This window comes from Anomalospiza imberbis, chromosome 10, assembly GCF_031753505.1.
Source record: "Anomalospiza imberbis isolate Cuckoo-Finch-1a 21T00152 chromosome 10, ASM3175350v1, whole genome shotgun sequence".
NCBI lineage: Eukaryota > Metazoa > Chordata > Aves > Passeriformes > Viduidae > Anomalospiza > Anomalospiza imberbis.
This window is the reverse complement of record NC_089690.1, coordinates 14,619,330-14,631,803: the sequence shown is the minus strand read 5'-3', so window position 1 is coordinate 14,631,803 and position 12,474 is coordinate 14,619,330. Positions and strand designations below refer to the sequence as shown.

At 40.3% G+C, this 12,474-nt stretch overlaps 1 protein-coding gene across 5 annotated transcripts in view; it reads right to left on the bottom strand.

Moving 5' to 3' along the window:
- The window catches only part of SLC9A9 (solute carrier family 9 member A9), a 182,223-nt gene that overhangs the window by 71,273 nt on the left and 98,476 nt on the right, over positions 1–12,474 (bottom strand). For all 5 annotated transcript variants that reach the window (XM_068200782.1, XM_068200781.1, XM_068200779.1 and 2 more), the window contains 3 exons: positions 9,014–9,127; positions 6,486–6,597; positions 1,049–1,202 (listed from right to left, as the gene is read on the bottom strand). In XM_068200782.1, coding sequence (XP_068056883.1) covers positions 1,049–1,202; positions 6,486–6,597; positions 9,014–9,127 — 380 coding nt within the window. The remainder of the gene's footprint in view (positions 1–1,048; positions 1,203–6,485; positions 6,598–9,013; positions 9,128–12,474) is intronic.

Genomic DNA, 12,474 nt, shown 5'->3' with positions numbered 1-12,474 from the left:
TGATTGACATTATGGGACATGAGACATGTCATGAAGAAGAATCAAGCTGTCACAGAAACAGAAAACCTCCACGCTGTACATGGATGCCTGCATCCATGTTTATCCAGTACACTTGTATGCTAGTCCTTGTTTTATCTGCAATTTTATCTATGCTCTTTGTAAAAGCCCCAGTTTGGTTGTCTTCAGCTGCTATTTTATAGCTAGAGTCTGATATGAAGGCTTGTAATCAGACACCATTTTGTAAACAAGGAAAACATATGCTATGTATAGAATAAATGATCAGGAATTGTGAATTGCAGGCCTATCTTGATACTGAGGATTTCTGTGGTGATCTTGCAAATCACAGCAGGGAGTTCTGAATGGATTGTGAAGTAGCCAGAATCAATAACCAGCATGAGTACACTCATTATTAAAAGTTGGGTTTCAAAAAAGCACACTTGGAAGGACACTGCATTTAAATTAGATCCTTTTTACTCCAGTTTTCTATTTCCCTCTCTATTGTAATTTAACCTCCCTTGTCATTTGTTGCTCTCTGTGAATACAAGTGACTATGAAGTAATTTAAAAAATAATATAGTGGAGAAGAATATATAAAACAATGCATAATAAATTAATGCCTGAATGAGGCAGCAGCGGAGGAAGATTTTTCCAGCGCATTCTCATTATAATCAGAAATGCATGATTTATTACATGTTTGTGTACTAACTACAGATTTTAGGATGAGGGCAAAATCTGCCTGTATAGCTCATTCTTCAGCAGCAAGGAGGACACTATTAAGATCTATTCATGGTGTTTAAAAGCAGCAGTAGTGAAACAAACTCTCAGGAAAAAAGGATGTGTCTGATTTATGTCTAAGCCCATAACAAACTTAGGAAGAACCTGTTCCTTGTGGTCTGGAGCCTCTAACAGGTACATAAATACTCCCTTTGTGTGTGTTAAAGCTCATAAAAAGCACACATACAAGCATTAGGAAGCTGTAAGGATGTAGTGGTGGATCCGTAGGGATCCCGTTCCGCTCTGCCGGCTGGTGCTGTACAGACAGTACTGACCTGATCTGCAGCCAGGTGAGCATGGGGGTGGTGCCCCCTCCAAACACCCAGACTGTGAAGAACACCATCAGCAGGGCTGTGGTGAACATCATCTGCTTGGGCTGGGAGTCTGTGTCCCGAATGGCCAACGCAAACGCAATCGCACCTCGCAAACCTGAAACAAGACAGGGGTGATGAACTTCACGCGACGGAGAAACAGAATTTTACTCTTTTCAGTCCAAACCCAGTTCCAAGGGCAGAGGCAATTCTCAGATCATAATCCTGCTTATAAAGTACTGAATCGTGCTAACTGAAAGGGTGGGATTTAATGCAGCAAATTTGCAAAAGTGAACAATGAAAGTACTCTCATATTCACATAATAATCACGCTTTTGCTTTACGTTCACTGAATTCTTTGTCTTGAATAATTGCAAATTAAGCAGTAATCTGAACTTAATGCCGGTTGAAAGAGAAATCTATATCCTGTGTTAAGTAGGACTACTCATGAAATCAGGAGCAAGTGAAAAAGAGGATTGACATTAACATTTGCACCTAAATATGCTACTCATTTCTTCCTTGAAAATACAGAATATATTCCTTTAAAATAATTTAATGTTCTAAGACTAGTCAGAAAAACATGACTTACAAGGAATGAATAGTTTTTCACAGATGATTTTAAATATCTAAAAGGGGATGCAGAATAAATTAATGTACTTGAAATGTAGTAATAGTTGTAGAATTATATACCCTTAGAGACTGAATAAACAAGAAATTACAAAGGCGGTGAAAACAGCTAAATGAGTTTAAAAAAAGCCCCATAGGTAGTAATAAGGGGACTAAATAGGTCTTGACAAAATGCCATATTTAAAAATTGAGGGGGAAAAAGCCTGCTAGTACCTGCAGCCCTCAGGATGCATAATACAAATAATACTCCATATTTTCCAATGCCTTTCATTTATCTATTTAAATGTACTTTCTTGCTTTCCAAAAAACTTTCACAAAATAATTCTAGAGAGCAAAGTCATTATGTGTATACAATACATGTTGAGTTCAAAAAGTACCTTGCAAAGTATTGAGAGATTAAATCTAGTAATCAAACCTCTTGTAAGGCACTGATGACACATGCAGAATCATTTAATTAACTACTAAATGCAGCTATTTTTGGCCTAGAACTCCAAAGCTCTTTAAGATTACATAGCTAGAATGTGAATTATTTGGTATAGAAGCTGGGCTTCCAATTATTTGGTATAGAAGTTTATCCAGGAAACAGCACAAAGCCATTTCTGCAAGGAAGGAGCAGACTGGGGTTGCACTGTCTGAAAATACTCAGTGGCAGCAGGTTCAAAACCCTGCAGGCAGACACTGGGCTTGTCCTTGGCTTTGCTTTTGTGTAAAAGACATCTCTGAGGACGCAATGCTTTGCTATTTTCTAACAGGGAAAGAATATAATCTCATTTTAGGCATGTATCTGAGGAGGGAATGAACTACTGCTGAAGTGGTCTTTATTTCAGTGGTTGCAGTGGTGATCTGGATGATTAGCACAGCTACATTTCAGTGGAAAACAATGCTGCTTCCCACAGTTGCATCACACCTTTACATTTAAATCCAGAACACCTCTTTTTGTAAGAGGGAATATATATATGAATATATATATATATATATATATATATATATATATATATACATACATACATACATACATACACATATAAAAGTTAATTAGTATGTCTTCTTGAGCAGTGGACTGGCTGTTTCTTCAGTTCAGAAAAATAGTGAGTGACTTCTTTGCATTTTTGTTTATAAAAGGCTAAACATAGTCCAAAAGAGATAATTCAATTTCAACTAAAGACATGTCTAAAGCAAAATAAATAATCAAACTAAACAACTAAAGCAGTTGGAAGCAGATGAATACACTTAAAATGTAAAGACTCAATGAGAAGCAAGGAACACTACTATATGTGTATATATGTATTTCAAAATACTTTCCAGGTAATAATACAAGTGAAGGAAGGGAATTTTAACAACCTCAGAAAATGATGAGCTACTGAAATGGACTAAAGTTAAGAAAGATTAAATTTGCTGTAAAACTTCAGGGGAAAATGCCACCAAAGCCCAGTGGAATGATTGGATGCAGTGGATGTTGGTACACTTGGACAGAGTGGTGCTACAGCAAAAGACCAACTCCGATGAACCACTAGCAGAGATTTTTTTTTCTGCCCTCATCTTTCAGAGGCGCACTGATGGTAGCTCCACATCTGTGTTAATCCATTCATCCTTGGGCTGAATCACAGATTTCCTAACAGGTGGGTTTTTTTGCTGTGCCCTGTAGCGCTGTGAGCCATCCTTTGGCCTCACCCCACACAAACACCTCTCCAAACCCAGCCCTCTGAAGAGCCCATGGGCTGGAGTGTTTGTTGGTGGGAAAAGAATCTTCCAGGAAAGAAGACTTTCTGTGGGTAGCCCTGGTGGTGTTGTTTCAGCTGTAGTTTTCTGCTTTTTTCTTCCTTTCTTTCTTTTCTCTTTAGCTGATTTCTTCACATTGCCACTTCCCACCTCTGTCTGTATGAGTGTGTAGATGTAAATGCCTGCACAACAGCTGTCTGTACGTGGGCATCTTTTGGCTTAATTCTGCATTTGTGTTCATCTTTTCAGACTCCACTGATGCTGTAATGCCTTATATTAACAGCAACCACCCCTGTAGCACTGTGTCCCACAAGCCTCTCTGTTACTTATTTATGTGTTGTAGAGAAGAAGAAAGCAGAGTAAAAAGTAAATAAAGATGTTGGGAGAAGAGTGGAAAGTACTATAAAGTCTCCGACTTTAAAATGTTTTTTTCACATGAGCAGAGACTGTTGGATAGCTCACTTTAGCTGATGTTCAACTTAATTTGAGAAGCTTGGTCTTAATTAGTCCTTGTATAAAGGACTAATCAAGTTTTCATTTACAATGGGATGTTATTAGGAATCATGATTACAAACAGTTGTAGAAGGGAATCCACCCTCTGTAATGTACTTTTAGAGGAGTGGTAGAAGCAGATAAAGAATGTGATAAATCAAAATGCTCCATAATCCACCTCGAAGCCTAACTCTTCCACCTTTTCTTGACTGTATTGATATGCATCAAAAAGCAGAACTTAGTGACTTCAGGAGAGTTCTTTGCAGAGGAAGGTATAATCAAAGGCTAATCAACAGTGTACTTGCCTTAATTGCTTTTCTCAGCAATTTTTCTCAGCAATCACTTCGGTGATTGTGGCAGTAAAACAAGCAGTAAATGTTTGGTGGATTTGGTAATAAGATAGAAAACAAAACTAACCCCAAATTCATTGTTTCCTTCATCTGAATGTGTGATGCTGTGGTGAATGAAGGCCATTTTTCCCTGTGATCAACTAGAACCTCATGCTTTACCACAACAATGAAGGTGGTAAAACCCACACTGAGGTGGTGGATGCTCCATCCCTGGAAACACTCGAGGTCAGGTTGGATGGGGCTCTAAGCAATCTGATCTAGTTGAAGATACCCCTGCCCATTGCAGGGGGTTGGACTAGAAGACCTTTAAAGGTCCCCTCCAGCCCCTCCCCTCTAACTGTTCTATGAGGTTGCTACAGATCATTGTAGATAATTTCCTTCAAACTCAAATTCTATGTCTTGTTTACTCATCAGAAATGTCTCTCTCCTGGCAGCCATTGTCCTCTCTGCTTATCACTATATGCAGTATTATCAGTTTATAGCACTATGAATGATATTGGTAACTAAGCACATCTTAAAAAATAGAATTACAAAGAAAATCTGTGTATCAAGTGAAGTGTGCAGCTGCTGGCAGCATGAGAGACAGTCTTTATTATTATAGTTGTCGATTATGCCATTACTTTATTATAATGTAAACATATTTTTCTCTACAAAATAGAGGTGTTTTTATCTTAGAAAATAGATAAAAATTACCTTTCTGAGAATTTTAACATTTATATTTTAGAAGCCTGCAATACTACTGTTTCAGTTCTCAGCTGCCAGATTGTCCTGGAAAGCTAATGTGTGTGAGTTCTCACGTTCAGTTGCTGGCTGCAGGCTGCTTTCTGCTCCTGTTCTGTGGAGAATGAAATTTGACTGCAGAAAACAAGGACCGAAAAGTTAAAGAATAAGATTTCAGAAGGTTTTCCATCCTATGCTTTAGCTGATGAAAACCATGAGCCAAAATGGAGCCCAGGAACTAGATACCAAATGATATGAAGCTATTTTTCATGCTGTTGTCTATCTGGCCACCTGCTAGGCTTACCAGAGGGATCCCCAGATCCAAGTCACCCATGGAACAATGGCAGGGGAGCAGTTGGGCTGAAAGGCAGCTCCTGCTGGATGTGTCATCATCCCTCACTCCGGTCTCGCCGGAATTAGCTGACATTTTCAGTGGCAGCTTTTAGCAGAAGGATTGAATGGGTATAGAAATGAACTGCTGTGTTGCTCTCTAGAGAGCTGGAATTACAGAGGCACAAATGAGGCCCCCTGATGTGGAGTACTCCTGATGAGGGAGCTTGAAATGCAGCACATTGTATTTCACTCGTTATCTGGCTAAATGGATCTCTGTACATCAAGGCTGTCAATCAAGAACTTTTATCCATACAAATGTGGAATAAAATTTTGCATAAAAAGCAGGAAAATTAAGCAAAAAATGTGCTGAGTTTCTAATTTTAGAAAATTATATCATCAATAGCGTAGGGGTATCTGCATTTCTGTTTTTTACTGAATAGATATTCTTAGCTTATAAGTGAGTTTTTCCTAACTAGCATTAGAAAGTCAAGTGGAATTATTTCTAGCTTGTACAAGTAAAAAAATAGGGAATCCAGATGAGCCTTAACAGTTCTGGGGATGATGTGCAAATCAGACTAGAACATGGCTCCCTCTTCTGGATTTTAATTTTTTTTTAATTATTCTACAAGGTTAACAAAATCAATAGAATTAAATATCAAGCTGGAAAACATATGAAAAGGTCTGTGGAAATGAAATTATCTCATCTCATGTTTAAAAGTAAAACCGTTCCAGAAGTTTAAGGAATTGCCAAAGATCATGTCTGATCTGAGCATAAGTACTAACACTGTCCAAGTTGGATATTTATTTGCTGCCATGTAAAATACTTTCAGGTATACTACAGATGCCTCCAAAACAGCACAACTTAAAAACATGGTTTTCCCAAATTGTCATGGAAGTATAGACAGATGGGGCCCAGTGGATTGAAAAACAATGGCTTCCTGGGCAGTGAGGTTCCAAAACATTAATTAAAATAGGGCAAGAGCACAGTGAGGTTGATCAGAAGGCATCCACTTGCTTCAGTAGCTTTGGGGAGATGACCTTGAGTTTTAAGATAACAAATTCTTTGTGACAGATGTGGCTTTTTCTAGTGACAGATGACTATTTTTGTCATTCACTAAACCTTGACAGGAAAAATACCAAAAAAGCCAAAATAGGTCTTACCTGAAAACATCATCATGTGCTGAAAGGTCCTGGGAATCTTTTGTTTTCGACCCAAATTCAAAAGGAAAGAAAGTGGGTATATGTTGAAAGCTCTTGCTACAAAAATTGCCACCTAAAATGTAAAATGTTGAGGAAAATAGTGGACAAACTACTGATAAAACTAGAATTAACCCAAATATTTAGCTAAAATTATTTTTAAGATGTAATTAAACAAATATATTCTTTCATGTTTTATATGCCATGTTCTAATGCTCCCTGTGCAGTGGCAGAGATCTGCCTTCCCCAGACATCCTGGTTTTATATTCATCCTAATATATCTCTCTTCAATCACTCTACTGCTCTCATCACATTTGTGTCACATGCGACTTCATCTTCAGCTCTTCAGGAAAATGCCCATCATCAATTGCAGAGAGAGCATTATCTCCTTGAGCAGCAATTTGCAGAGGATAAATGTGCTTTTGGACCTGATTATTACTTCCTTATTTCCTGGCATTCCTATTGTCTATATCCAGCGCTTTTTGCCTTTTCTTCCCCTTTTCTGCAGAGATTCTTCTGATGAAGTTCTGTGGAACTATCCCAAAAGTTACCTTAATTAGAACCATGAGGCCATTATCAGATTTAAAGAAAGGCAGTCTGAGCTCCTTATATATGCCTTTTGCATATTTTGCACGTTTTTTTGCCCTCCCCTTGCCTTGCAGCTCAATTATGGCACTTCCAGTCTGAGAGGCCGGGACTGGAGAGCAGGTGAAGTGTTTGAGAGGCCATGTCTGTGCCCCTGCCCTGCCCCATCCTGGGGCTGCAGGACAGGCTGTGCCCCTGCCCCATCCTGGGCTGCAGGACAGGCTGTGCCCCTGCCCCATCCTGGGGCTGCAGGACAGGCTGTGCCCCTGCCCCATCCTGGGGCTGCAGGACAGGCTGTGCCCCTGCCCTGCCCCATCCTGGGGCTGCAGGACAGGCTGTGCCCCTGCCCCATCCTGGGGCTGCAGGACAGGCTGTGCCCCTGCCCTGCCCCATCCCAGCCTGCAGGACAGGCTGTGCCCCTGCCCCATCCTGGGGCTGCAGGACAGGCTGTGCCCCTGCCCTGCCCCATCCCGGGCTGCGGGACAGGCTGTGCCCCTGCCCCATCCTGGGGCTGCAGGACAGGCTGTGCCCCTGCCCTGCCCCATCCCGGGCTGCGGGACAGGCTGTGCCCCTGCCCTGCCCCATCCCGGGCTGCGGGACAGGCTGTGCCCCTGCCCTGCCCCATCCTGGGGCTGCAGGACAGGCTGTGCCCCTGCCCTGCCCCATCCCAGCCTGCAGGACAGGCTGTGCCCCTGCCCTGCCCCATCCCGGGCTGCGGGACAGGCTGTGCCCCTGCCCTGCCCCATCCCAGCCTGCAGGACAGGCTGTGCCCCTGCCCCATCCCAGCCTGCAGGACAGGCTGTGCCCCTGCCCTGCCCCATCCTGGGGCTGCAGGACAGGCTGTGCCCCTGCCCCATCCTGGGGCTGCAGGACAGGCTGTGCCCCTGCCCCATCCTGGGGCTGCAGGACAGGCTGTGCCCCTGCCCTGCCCCATCCCGGGCTGCAGGACAGGCTGTGCCCCTGCCCTGCCCCATCCCAGCCTGCAGGACAGGCTGTGCCCCTGCCCCATCCTGGGGCTGCAGGACAGGCTGTGCCCCTGCCCCGGTAGGGCACAGCCACTCCTGGCTCCTCGCTGCCATGCAGCCCAGCCTGGAGCCAAGGGAGCTCTGGTGCAGTCCTGATTATTCATTTAGAAATTGCATATAACAATTACTGCATGTCAACAGTATGCTCCCAACTTTCAAAGCTATTACAGTTCATTTAAAAGTGATAAGCAGAGGGCTGCTGCTCTGAGCCAAAAAAATCATTGAATAAATTGTCAGTGTGAAAAGAATCTATACTGCTGTACAAGTAAGATTTATTGAGAAACCATAGCAGAATTAAAGACACAGCGCTTTTCTTACCTCTTAGGCACATGATGGTGTAAGTAATTCCATGTATGCTAGACATATCAAGTATAAAGAAGGAAAGATTTGACCAAAGCAGAACTGTGTGATTTTTAAGGACTTCATATCATTTAAGTAGTTTTGGTGAAGTCCAGCTTATGGCACACATCTGTCTGGAGGCAGCTCTCCAGTTTGTGGATCTGCACTGGCAGAAGAAAGGTTACGTGTTGCACCTGTCCCCAGAGATGTGTCCCAATACTTATCCCAATTTCCCACCTCACTTGTCAACCATTGGCAAAAGTTCCCCAGCTGGTTCAAAGCTATTTGCCTGTAGCAGAGGAGCAAAACAACTCTCCAAAGAACACGTGCTTACATGCACTGGGGCAGTTACTAGGATATAGCTAATAGATGATTGCACTTGGAATTGACAGTACTCTGATCTTTACTATTCAAGGAACTGATCGGTTTGCTTGTTGACTTCTTTTTTCACATGGAACATGCATTCTTTTTATATATATATATATATATATATACACACACACACATGTACAGAGATATATAGTTCTTTAAAGCAAAGGATACAAGTGCACCAAAGATGAAAAGAGGATTGAAGATGTGATTTTGAAACGTAAATAGTGCGAGTCCCATGTAACAGAAGATGACATTCTCAGCCAAAAAATTCATGAACTCGAACAACTTAAATGAGAGAGAAAGAACATAATTATGACTCATGTCTACAACAAACTACTGATTATCCCAAGTTCCCTTGGAATGCAGAACTGTTTAGATGAAAGGAACAGAAATTGCTGCTGTTTCAATGGTGGATTTTAAACCCACCAAATTTGCTGACAAATTAGACACAAGGTGTCTTTTAGCTTTAAAAATCATAGTTTGAATGCTTTTCTCTGATTTGTATTTGAAAGCTTGCCATAGACAACTGCTAAAACACATAAAGAGCAAGTAAGTTATAAGAGCTTCAATGCAAACTGCAGGGAAGCTGAGGGAAATTAGCTTCACTCATGTTTACAGGGGCAAGCCTGGGAAATGGCTCATGGTTACACAAGTGGCTGTACATAATGCAGCCCTGGGTATGGGTACACTAAGGCCTAGGGAGGAAAAAAAATCCTAAATGGACTTTTAGAACTTGTGCCTTTATTATATAACACAGTCTTTTTTATTACCATGAATATTATCCTGCAGATGGAAACTCTTATTGCACTCTATGGACATCAATATCAATACTAATTTAAAATCAAACTATTTAAAATGTCATTTACAGGTGTTATAAAATAAGCTTAAGATACATGAGTAGGATAGAATTTTCTGTGAAAAAACAAGCAAGGCCAAAATATTCATTTGCCTTGAGGGGATGTTTTTATTATATTTGCAACTGATTAAATTAAAACTAATAAAATAAATGTCCCTATACAACCACATCTGGAAAAAATCAATCATTGCTGCCAAATAACCACAGAGAGGAAAAAGGGGCATTTCATTTCTGAAGTCACTTTTGAGCTCAGGATTCTATGCTAACAAATTCTGGTGCAGACTTAGGACTGAAGTTTGTCAGTCTGTCTGCAACCAGCTATACATCACTATCCAGAATGTTACTATGGAGATGTTTTATTCATCCTCAGTGGGCTTATGTATTTTTTGTAATATGTTTGTGCTTCTAAAAATAAATATCCAGTAAGTCACTAAGATTTAACAAAGGAAAAATGAGACCTGTCACAATCATTAAAACAAATTTGAGAGGCAGAATGGCAAAAATCCATTAGTATATGGGAGGATATTTTGGACCCCATGGCAGCACCATCAGTTATCCTAAGCACATATTCCATAGCCCTCATTTTGTGCTGCAGTACTGAAAAACATTAAAACAAACAAAAAATATTTGCAGGTTAGCAGTCTTAAATTATTTGAATTAAATTTAGATGAGAGGAACTAGTTGTCAAAAACTTCTAAGTATGGGATCTTGTGACCCACAGAAATTATGATAAATTCTTGCATTTCCACTTGGGAGCAACCATGATCCCATGTCTTTGTGGGAATATCATCTGATGCATTGTTTGAAACAATAGAAAAATGTATCAGGAGTGCCACAACAGGATCTACATCTGTCTAAAATAGATATCTGTGTATATATGAAAACCTTTTGAGGGAAGGATACTGCTATGAGGAGCCACAACTGCGTACTTTAATTGTTGGGATGAGATACAGTACTCCACAGGTTTTAAAGCTGAATTACATTTCATTTAGAAAATCTCATTCAAGACTCAAAAAAATTTAAAGTAAGTGTTACATGCATTTTAGAAACAGAAATTCTTAAACTGAATTTCCCTTCATTTGTCTTCAGAACTTATCTTAATATACTTTTTTTTGGAGGAAAAGAGATTTCTTCTATATCATTGCCTTTGCTCGATACTTTTTCTCAGCAATCTTAGTAAATGCAAGCTTTTACTCTTGCCTGGAGTGCTTTCATGGCATAGCTGATTTTAAACTCCTCGCCCCTTGTCTCCCAGCAATCCGATCAAGATACAATCTTTATGCATTTCTTGCAAATCCAGTTTAGTGCATCTTTTTCATTTCCCCGTAACTTTACCTCCTTTTACTCACTACATGCCTCCTGCTTCATCCTACTTCAAACTTCCAGGCTGATTTCAGTAAATGTTAAAGAGAAAAAAAAAATCCCTCATTCTTGTCTGGGTGTTTGCACTCAACATGAACAACACATTTTTCCTTTGCTCTCTGGGTGAATGTGGAATTTGTCGTGTCCCACAGCCCAGCCCTGCTGGTTTCCTTGGCCTCTGTTCACAGTGGATGTAACATTTGCAGCCACAGCATCTGTGTCAGATGCCTCCAATGCTGGAAATGAATTGCTGGACATGATTTTTTAATTTTTTTTTTTTTTTTGGTGAGAGCAGATATAATCCAAATACCTTTTTTTTTTTTTCCTGTGAGTTTTTCTTTTTTTAATGTATGTGTGTCTTTGCTAAACTGTGCTTTTTTTTTTTTCCTCTTATCTTTAGTTTCTCTGTATTTTGATCTTTCACTATCAGAGCACGGTTTGCTTGCTGGGAGATTAAATCCAGACTACTTTTCTTCCTTTGTATAGCAAAAATCCAGGTGCTGTTTCAATAGCTAAATTAGAGCAAGCTCCAATCCTTCCTATTCCAGGCACAACCATGATATGGTCTATTATCAAAGATTCAGCTCCTTAAAATGGTAAAAGTAGCTTGTTAGCTTCATTTAGAATCTTCTGTGTTCCCCACGTAATTTGCTCTCTTTTTTAAAAGTCTATCACTCACTCATATGGCACATTTATTCACTGACTGCAACTTATTCAAATTTCTCACCATGAGTTAGAAAAAATTAAAAAAACAACTGCTTCAGAACTAGTTATTGTCATAAAAGGAGTGATATCTGAATACTTTTTCCTGGAACATGACACTTGCTGATATAGCATAAAAAATGACCCACTGTTCTCTTGGCTTTACTTTTATTAGTGTATTATGAGTAGTGTTTTATTTAGTGCTCAGCTTCTGTGTTCTGTTCAACAGTAATATAGAGCCCATGGAGAGATTCCATTTAGCACTTAACTGTCAGTGCTGTGCAGCACAAATCCCTTCAGAGCAAAACAATTTGTTCTAAAGAGATCTTCTGAAAACCATGTTAAGAAACAGCTTCCATAGGAGTGTTTTCCCAAATTGTCATGCCTTTCAGTCAAGTGTTTCTGTAGTTATTTTAAAGAGGAGATGTCAAGACCTTTTAATGAGAAGTAGAAAAATATGAGCAATAGGCTTTCAACTGGAATTTAAAAATTCCTGGGTGACCCAAGGAATTGCACCATCCACAGTAGCCTCTGGGTGACATCCTCTTCTGTCTGAGGGGCCGTGAGCCAGGTCCATGTTGTGGTCCATGGGCTGCTTAAATGCCACCCAAAAGTTTTTAATGTGCTGAATATATGTACTTGCAAGTGGGATTACTTTTGTGGGAAGAAAAATTTAGGATTAAAGTCTCCTGGATTCCAAGTGTTTGGAAGT